Source organism: Vulpes lagopus, chromosome 12 (genome assembly GCF_018345385.1).
Source record: "Vulpes lagopus strain Blue_001 chromosome 12, ASM1834538v1, whole genome shotgun sequence".
Classification (NCBI taxonomy): Eukaryota; Metazoa; Chordata; class Mammalia; order Carnivora; family Canidae; genus Vulpes; species Vulpes lagopus.
Window position 1 is genome coordinate 26,831,618 of NC_054835.1, and position 10,529 is coordinate 26,842,146.

The 10,529-nt window shown below is 38.2% G+C and overlaps 1 protein-coding gene across 2 annotated transcripts in view; it reads right to left on the reverse strand.

Moving 5' to 3' along the window:
* Nucleotides 1–9,213, reverse strand: part of MED13 (mediator complex subunit 13) — a 103,680-nt gene extending 94,467 nt beyond the window's left edge. For both annotated transcript variants that reach the window (XM_041724380.1, XM_041724379.1), the window contains exons 1-2: nt 8,962–9,213; nt 6,863–7,097 (exon numbers count right to left, since the gene is read on the reverse strand). In XM_041724380.1, the coding sequence (XP_041580314.1) occupies nt 6,863–7,097; nt 8,962–9,027 (301 nt within the window). In that variant the 5' untranslated portion in view covers nt 9,028–9,213. The remainder of the gene's footprint in view (nt 1–6,862; nt 7,098–8,961) is intronic.
* Between the last annotated feature and the right edge of the window lie 1,316 nt (nt 9,214–10,529).

A 10,529-nucleotide genomic window follows, 5' to 3' on the forward strand; every position in this document is an offset into this window, starting at 1 on the left:
GTTAGCATAGTTATTTCTGGATAAGTCTAGATGTAGTTCAAAAAATTTTTTTATTCTCTATCCACTTTTAATCTTAAACAAAGCATCCAATGAATTCTGCTACAAATAATTGAACTTTTATTATTTCAAACATAATTTAGTATAATTCCAAAGCCTGTATATGTTTACAAACATTTTATAAATATGAGTCATCTTTAAATATAAGTAAAAAATAAATGATAAAAACTTTCTCAACTCAACACTAAAAATATCTATGCTATACCCTTAGAAAAATATTATGATACTTTTGAATAAAAGCAGAAGCATGTATTAAGAGGAACACATGGTTTATATTCATAACCTACAGAACAAATGGGTAGACTAAACATTAACTAAAAAGCATAATGACAGTGGACTTTAACTGCACTAGAAACTTGTGTCACTACAAAGGTTAATGTTGATTTTATGCTGTTCTTTAAAAGTGTTTCATAAATTAGCCAAGTCTTTCAAGTCAATTATTTTTTCCAAAAAAGTAAGACTTTAAAAAAATGAGGTAAGCTTTAGAAAATGACAATACTTGAGACCTGGAATAATTTTAAATAATTAATATTAAAAAGAAAAAAGTTTTACATTCTACATATTTAGACAACCTTATATATGTCCATTTAAAGCCAAAACTTCACAAATTTCACTTTAGAAAACAGTAGACTAGAAGAAAGGGAAATGGCACACAGTGACTTCACTTTAATTATTTAGGGGTCTAATCACAATTATATCTTTGAGTTCCTGAGAGAAAAAAAGTAAAAATCAATCTGCTTTCAGCCTAATCAGATTCTGTCATTTCAAAATTAAGTAGTCACATCAAGAGTTTTACCTCAACTCACGATTTATGATTACTGAAAATATGCATGCTTTTAATTCCCAGTTATGCTACGTATATCTCCCAGTTCTTCACTTCTTTGTAATCTATTTAGTAGATTTTATTTTTATTGTCGTTGATCTCAAAAATCCTTACCTTCTGAGAAGCAATAGTTCTAACATTTGTCCTGCACAAGAAACCTTTACTAAAATCTTAACTAGTTCTAAAGTTGAAAGCCAGAAAGATCCAAGACACAGAGTTACCATTACATATCAAAGTTGTACAGTCGCTATAAACTTCAAACATCAGAAAATTATTCCCTTAAAACTTGAGAATGAATTGCCTTCCTTCCACAAAGAGTAAACAAAAAAGTCTTTGGAATAGTAAAAGCCCATAATACAATAATTTACATACTTTTTTACATAAAATTCTGAAGATTTTTATTTTAAAAAATCTATCTCAGTTAAACCTGAAGTTAAAACGATCTAAGAATACTAAATATAGTTTAGAAATTTAGTCAGTACTTATTTTCAAACATTTCTCCCCCATTGCTCTGAATTTTATCTAGGGAAACTCAGGTGAACTTAATCTTTATTTTACATTATACCCTCAAATGCCCACAATTTTCATTAACACTAAATGGGAGTTTATGCATGAAACAAAGAACAGACCACTTGTTACGGTTTTCTAAGCCAACAAATAACTAAAGTATATCTTCACCTATACAGCAAATAACTAAGCAACTATCACACTAAAGCAACAATTTTACTTTTACTGCTGAGGAAGTAAGTCCTAATAACACTCAATGAAAAGTCTGAAGGTTTTTTTATTTTGGTGGGAAGGGGGGAATGTCACCTAGAAGTAAGAGCCTCTTCAGTCAACCTTCTAAAATCCTGATGATATAATAACGATAGCAAAATGCTGAATACTTCTTGTGTATTCAGATATGAAAAGTGAAATGGTACAATCAACCCACCGAAGACAGTGATATGCACCTCTTACACTAATTAAAACCAGTCCTTGAGTCTCAACACCGTATTTTAATAGAGAAGGGAGGTAGTAGGGAAACACATGGCAAATCTTTACCTAGCTCTTTTTAATTTAATCAACCATAGCCTAATGGAAAAAGTCTGCTTAATGCATTTAAATAAATGTTTTTCTCCACTTGTACCTATATCCCCAGAGAAAATAGGTTCAATTTTGATTATAGTGCTTTTCCATTAGAACTCTATTATTGCTTGAACATTTTTTACAAAATACTTGAAGAAAATGCAACAGTTCAAATGCTAAATTTAATTCCCATAATTTTTTTTTTCCTGAGGACACAGATTATAGTGATGACAAACTGTGATTCGTCATCAAAATATTTCTGAATGGAGAAAAATTTGAAAATACAAAAAAGCTGATAACACCTAGTACTCGTATTCAACATTTTTCTCAAAACTGCCATCTTTAAATATCTCCATAGTAATAAACCAGTAAAAAAGGAATCTTTTCCTAAATAATTCTGCCAAGCTAGTAAAACACAACATATACTAATGAATAACGAATGGGTCAAAAATGATGGTAGAAAATACCATGAATTTCCTGAGAAAATAAAGAGAAACATTTAAATGTCTAATTCAGTGTTTGTCTTAAATAATAATTGCCCATTCATAGCCATTCACTCAACAAATATTACTGAGAACCTTAAGCTGGCAGCAGCATTGACCTACAGCAAAACCTGAAAAACTCTGGTTTAAAAAGCCCCTGAATATATGTTGAGGAGTATCTTTGACGATTTAAAGATACACTTCCTTGCTCAAAACAGGTAGTACATAAAAGAAATATGACAAAGAAAAATGGCCCTAGAAAACCAGTTAAAATAAAAAGCTGGGTAACAAGTAAACTATGGAAAAGAAGACAGAAATGAATGAACTCCCTTCAGGATAGTTGGGAGTGCAAAACAATTTTTTTTTAAAATTTGGCTGACATTAGATTCCTATACTTGGCTGCTGTTTATGTGTTTGCCAATCCTGTTAAACCTGCCACTTAAGGTTAAATTCCACTATAATTAATATCCTTTAATAAAAGAATCTAAAATTAAATTCTAGGACTAAACAATGGCCCACTTAGTTTAACAGTATTATGATGAAATTCTGGTATAATGAAAGTATTTGGACAAGATGCTAAAATCCCATATATACACCACAGGAGCCAGAAAAAATAACAAATATTTTTAGCCCTGACTGAGTCTGTTTTTTTAGTTCTCCAGGTATCAGTTTTCTCCAAGAGTCTCATCACAGTCTAGCCTACTATGATTTTTTTTTTTTTTAAAGATGCAACCTCAGGAAAGGGAATAGTTTTTATTTTGATTTTGATTCAAGGGAAAGATGAAAGCCAATAATGACGACAATAAAATTCCGAAAAGGTTGAGGCACAAAAAAATATCCAGAAAACTCTTCTCCTTCAAGGACACATTAATGGTAATAAAACAATCTTGCTTTAATGTAAATAGTACACTTACAAGAACCAATCAGCCCACTATATAGAGAGACTTGTGACTGGAGGAATTAAGCTAAAATTTTTTCAGGACCAATTTTATAGCTCTATCACACAACTGCTAAATGAGGTGTGCTACAAATTTTAAATAAATAAATAAATAAATAAATAAATAAAATTTAAAAAGCTGTAATCAGAGTTTTGTTCCCTAATCCTTCTTCTACTGATTCAAATATCTATTCTCTTAGAGGAAGCAAAGCACAAAGTTTTAAAAAAAAAAAAAAATGAGTTTTTGGCTTTGGGATTCAAGGGATATTCTGAACAAATCTCTTCCTGGAATGTTACAGTTAGGCCAATAGAAGTTAGCAAAAATCCTAACCCCAAAATCATTAGGTCTTTGCAAACTACTAAACAGTACTGACCACTGCTACAAAACAAGTAAACTGAAGGTCTAAAATATGTATCAAATTAGATTTGGTTTGCTGTAAGAGATTTTAACCAATTAGCAATAAGGTGAATTTACATTCTGTTTCTAGACCTTATCTACACTGGAAAAGAAAATGACCCAAACCCATGCTACGTGATATTCCGAAAGGCAAAATTCAAAATGCACTATAGAACCTGATCAGACTCTTCAGAACTACCAAGATCATCAAACAAGGCAAGTGTAAGAAAATATCACAATCTAGAATAGCCTAAGGAGATATGACAACTAAATGTAGTGTCCTGGATGATAACATAGGATAGAAAGAGAATTTTAGATAAAAATAAAAGAAATCCAGATAAAGTACAGACTTTAGTTAATATCAGCATATCAATATTGGTACATTAGTTGTGAAAAATATTAATAGTAACAACAAGGAAGCTGGGTGAGAGCTATACAGGAACTCTCTATAGCATCTTTGCAAATTTTATGTACATCTAAAACTATTCTAAAATTAAAAGTTTATTATTTTAAAATACACTATGGAAAGAAATAGAGGAGGATTAAGCAAAGGCAATTCTGTACTTTTATTACTGAATATTTCAGTTAGCAAGAAAAACAGAATTCTAATCTTTGTTTCTTTTTGGTTTTTTTTTTTTTTTGAATTCTAATCTTTGCAAAATAGAATGCCTTCCCTCTTTCCCCCACCAAGAAGGGAAATACCACCATAATCAGAAACATTTTAATAACAAGATGTGGTAGGTGCTGAACCAAACAGAAGGGCACTGCCTGTGCCTGCAAAAAGCAAGCTCAAACTAAATTAACCAGCTTTTAGTTACCACCTGGGTCCTTCCGGTTCCCCTTTCCTCAGTGCTACACCTCCACTTGGAACTCAGGATTGCCTCCTGCAGCTGATGCCACCCCTACTGTCCAGCTGCTCTCTTCTCAGGGGAGCTTAAAAGAAGGGAATAGAGTGCCACAGATGGGAAGAAATGAAAAAGGGGTTAGCTAGAGAGACAGAGGCAGACTAATTATCCCAAAAGGGAGGCAGACGGTGTCCCTGGAGCAAAGAAAAAGGCGAGACAAATATACTCCATCTGAAAAGACCTTATTATTCTTTAAGATATGTCTGATTTTAAGTAACAACATTCTAAAGTAAACGACAAGTTGGGGGGGGGGAGCTAAAACATTACATAAATATCACTGACTACACACATTGTTTAAAACAGTATAGAACAGGCTTTGGAACGGTCATTATAATTATACATACTACTCTTAATACATTTTGCTTTGCCATTTCGATTGCTTTCACTGGTAAGTTTTTTTTAATTAATTACCATTCAATGGCATTCAGCAAAATCTAACAATTAAAACCTAATCTTCCAAAATTATATCCATTCACATTCAAGATCAGCATTTTAAACTACAGGTATTACCATTTAAAAAATTATGCAAAAAAGCAAAGTTAAACTACAGAAGCAGTTTTTTTAAACTGTAGCCCAGTTTACGAGAAAATATATTTAGCTCATAACATGAAATTTAGGGGGGAAAATCCACACAGTGTTTTAATATACATCAAAACAGCTCACACTTAACCTTAACAGGCTTTCAAAACATTAGTCCCACTATAGTAAAACTAAATACTACACATCTGTTAAAATTATCTTTGATTCTACAAACTGTATTACACGGAATCTGGGGGGGGAAATGGTGCTCTGCCAACCTTATTAATAAAACCCTCAAGTGAGCTTAATAGTTTATCAACTACTTTGTATCTGTATAGTTTATAATTTATCAATAACATTAAAAGTCTCCAAACATTTTAGTAAGGTGGTTTTTATGACCACTTAAAGATTAAAATCCAGCATATCAAAGTCAACTATCAAAACAAATATAACACATGCATTCCTACAGAAACGTTAGTGTTACTAAGAACTTATTTGAGACAGTCACCTGGATTACATTACATCCAAAAATAAAATAGGTCTTATAGGTCAAATGGACAATATTAGAAACCTCAGAGTACTCAATTTCAAATGAGATTGTTTTTTATTAATCTAAAATTCCTAAATTTACCTGTTAAGAATTATGACCAAACATCTGCTGAAGTTGTTGGTACCTTGCAGCAAATAACTAATCATTTACATTCCTATCATCAAAGATCCACTTAACACTGACTCTTACAATGTAAAGTAAGCACAAGCTTCAATGATTATGTGAAAAACTAGTTTCTCTTTCTAAAGTAATATTTGGTCCCAAAAGTCAAGAAAATAAGAATTGGTCTTCTAAAAGTAGTCTTATTGATAGGTTCACAATAAAATTATTTCTGTGTGACTTTTTAGATTATGATCCCAATGTCCTATAAATGAGTTGGCACTAGTCTCATTTTAGTGACAGTCTTTGAAAGAACACTAAAAGAATCACTGTCCAAGAATAACAAAATTAACATATGCTTTCATATGTTAATAACCACAATTAACAAAATATACACCTTGAAAAAAAATACATAAGAAAGTTACATTTCTAGAAACTCCTACCAAATGTCTGCATATTGATACAGATGAGAGCAGTGGCAGAATGGACTCAAATAGTGAATTACACATGCCTGCAAATTACTTCTCCCTCATTCCATTTTTCTTAGGTAACATGCCTTCCTTATGCCCCGTTCGCAAGAAAATACACAAGGATGCTGGGTGGTTAAAGAAAAAGTTAGGGATCCCTGGGTGGCGCAGCGGTTTGGCGCCTGCCTTTGGCCCAGGGCACGATCCTGGAGACCCAGGATCGAATCCCACATCGGGCTCCCCGTGCATGGAGCCTGCTTCTCCCTCTGCCTATGTCTCTGGCTCCCCCCCCCTCCCCCGTGTGTGTGACTATCATAAATTAAAAAAAATAAAAAAAAAAGAAAAAGTTATTCAAGGCTAAAGCCTGCCATAATATGGATAATTCAAGTAAAATAAAATAACCACAATGAAACATAACAGTAAGCTAACTTTTTTATCTGGCTTCACATCTAACAGTGTTTCACACACAAGAAAAATCTTAATTTGTAATATAAATGATTTTTAGGAAAAGTATACAACGCTGCTATATATCATTGGTTAAAAATAAGTTGCCTTCACCTGACAAGTCATGGTGAATAAGATCAGCAAAATTGGGGTCTTCACCCCACCAAAATATCCACAATTCTCTTCTTCCAGGTCTTTGATCTCGCCGCCAAACACCAAGTACATCTGCCTTAAGGCAGCGACTAAAACTGCTCAAAATGGGGTCTTCCTCTGTCACCGGAAACAGAATAGGGGCAGAAGTTGGGCCTTGCCATACATATCTTTTCCATTTAATTCCCGTCAAGTCAGCCTAAAGAAAAGAAAGCATGAGTATTACAGCACATTCACTCAAAGTCAATAGTACTCTTAAAGCCCTTTATTTCATTAAGACATTACAATTTTTCAATATATACTGAAGATATTAAAGCAGATTGACCCAAAAAATGACTCTTTGATAATTCAACAACCCAAAATTTAAGGAAAGGAACTAAAACCATGAAAATATTAACACTGACATGTCACTGAGTAGCAATAAATAGATGTCCCTAAGAAAAATAAAAGACTTAAAAATGTTTAATATAAACATGTACTTTAATACTGCACACTTAGTAAACATTTCCTCTAAGTTCTCTGTTCCAACTGGTCACGTTTGTTCCCTGGTGTCACACTGTAACAGAAAATTTTTAAAGACTTATGATTCCATGTTTATAAATTGATGGCTCCAATGAAATGAGAACTATAGTTGAAAAAAGTGTTCACATATCCCTTTTAGGCAAAGTGAAATAAAAAATGCACACAAAGAACTGTCAGATTTGTACTAGTCTATTTTCAAAGAACCTGATCCTAAAAGTACCAAAAATAGACGGAGTCAGAGAAAACAGAAATGTAAAACCTGATGTTATGTTTTATTGCACCCGAAGAGATGCTGATTAACGGGCATTGTACAAGAAAACATTTTATAAAAGGAAAGAGCATTAAAAAAAAACAATTTGCACCGTGAAAAAATTCGACAGGGGGAATTTAGTAATTCTTTAACTTAGAGGTGCAAAGCATAAGGTGCCAAAAACGAAACTGCTGATACATGACTGGCAGTTTACACTTGCCAACTAGTTGTGCTCCGCCCACTCAGTTCACTTACCTATCACATACTCTTAGTATTTCTCCTAGCACACAAAAAATGAAAAAAGTCAGTCACTGAAACTTTAAATCGTGGACGAAGCTAAGCTACTGTCCAACTGAGGGCTAAATATTTGCAACAGTTGGTAGTTTTCAAAAAGTCTTAACTGTGGATGTTACCAGAACTGGGCCAACCTATACAATACAACCTGCATCCAGCTTCCCTAGACTTTTCAATATAATGAGAAGCAGCCTGTTCAAACCAATCTAAAAATGCAAGTAAAACAAATAACAGCAACAAAAATTAGTGCAAAACCATAGAACCTCCTCCACTAGTCCCATTTCACTCTCACACAAACATAATGTTCTATTAAAAGCAAGACGGCTAAAAATTGTCAAAATGGCAAACTGTTTTCAAAGTTCAAAGACAAAACATGAAACGGTATCTACTGGTTTTTACAGAGATCTGAACTCATCAAAGGGAGAAACTAATCTGTTAGTTTGACTCATCAGAAAACGTAAAACGAAAAGGGTTTTTTTTTTTTTTTTTTTTAGTACATAAGTTCCGGTGTCCTGTTTATGGGGGCGGGGGGGGGGGGGGGGAACCGAATGACCAGAGTGTGGCATAAAGGCACTGGGAGAATGAGCAATAATGTAAAGTGTTAAGAAGAGATACATAGTCAATAAGGAGAAAAGCGATAGTTAATAAGCAGGACACATAGGGAAATGGGAGTATCCTGCCAGATAAGGAGCACAAGTTGAAGACAAGACTACGGTTGAGGAAGAGTCGGAAACGGGGGAGAAGGAAAGGGGGAAAAAAAAAAAAAAAAAAAAGCCAGCAGTCCTAAAGCAGAGCTCAGGATGGGGGCTGAGCGAACGCGTTTCCCGGGGCTGGTGCGGGGCCCGGCCGCCGCGCCGGCTCCGGCTGGGCCTAGCCTGGGGACTCGGGCATCTGGATCAGACCCGGACCCCCTCCCCCACGGCCCAAGGGCGCACCTCGCGGCCCCCTCCCCCACCGCCCCGCACGCCGCGGCCCCCGCCCGCGGCCCCTCACTCACCAGGCAGAAGAGGTTACAGTGACAATCTTCCAGGCTGGCCCCGTTCGGCACGAAGGAGGAACTCATCGTCCCTCACAGCAGCCGCCGCCGGCGCCACAACCCACCATCCGCCATTACCGCCGCCTCCGACCAGAGAGAGAAACACAGACACCGGGGAGGGCGGGGGGGTGGTGGTTGGGGGAGCGGTGGAAGAGGAGGCCGCCGGGCCGCCCGCCCTCCCCGCCCACCCCCCCGCCGCCGCGAGCAGCCCCCGCCGCCCGGCCGGCACCTAGCCGCCCGGGGCCCAGGGCCGGCGGGAGGGCCGCGCCGCGCTCGCCCCGCGGGCCGGACTGCGGCCGCCGCGGAGCCCGCGGACGCTTGCCCCTCTCGGGGGGACAGAGGAGATATGTGCTCCTTCCACAAGAAAAAAGAAAAAAACCAATAAATTACACAATAAATAATTAAAATCGAGTCCGAGAGGGCAGAGCCCGAGCCGTGGAGGGTGCTCCCGGGCGGGGAGGCGGGGAGGCGGGGAGGCGCCCGTGGAGGGGCAGGAAGGGCAAGAACCGGGAGAGAAGCCCAGGCCCCCGGCCCGGCAGCGGCGATGTCCTTAAGCCCAGAATCTCCTCGGCGGCGGAGGTGGTGGCGGCGTCTGCGGGCTCAGACCATTCTCTGGCTGTGTCTTCGTGTCGTCCCTGGGCCAGGCCGGCCTAACGTCTGCTCTACTGCGGCCTCACCGCCCGGACGCCGTAGTCTCCCCCATTTTGTGGGCCCAGCGGGCGGCGTTTTTCCCCCTTTAATCCGAATTCACGGGTTTTCCCTTCGCTTTAATGGCGGCCACAGGGACCAGCTCGCCCTCTCTGCTCGCCCATTGGCCGCCTTGAGGTCACGTGGGCCCGGGCTCCGTGGGGAGGAGGAGAGAGAAGGGAGTGAGAGAGGGCCGGGAAGCTTTCGGCGGAGGCGGTGAGCCCTGGGGACCGGACAGCCAGCTGGCGGCTACTAAGACAGCGCCATCTGCTGGGTGCCTCGGCCACTGTAAGATGACCCGGGCCCAGGCCCTGTCTTTCTCCTTGCCGGGGGAATCTAGCGCAAGAGGGTTCGCATCACCGATCTGAGAATTACATGGAAAACAGTTTGATTTCGTCGGAAAAGAAAGTGTTGCAAAAATCCCCGGGCATTCTCACTTGCAAACCCCCCCGAGCTTGGGAGTCAGACGATCTGCGATACAACTTGGACACTTAAAAAGTTGTGATATTAAGAAAGAAAGAAATGCATGAGAAACAGTATAGCCTCGTAGTGAATAACCTGGGAGTGAGAGCCACGCTTCCTTGGGTTCAAGCCTTGAGCCAGTCAGTTCTTGGGGTCTCAGTTTCCTCATTTTTTTTTTTTTTTTTTTTTTTTTTTTTTAGTTTCCTCATTTGTAAAAAGGGGGAAACATAACCCTATCTCATAGGGATGCTGTGATACTGGAGTTAACACAAATAAACCAGGTAGGCCAGTGCCTGGCACAGACACCCATTGCTAACAGTTATCTATTATTGTTGTCATCGTTACCTCATAAGATTATTGTGAGGAGTTGAACCAGTGTA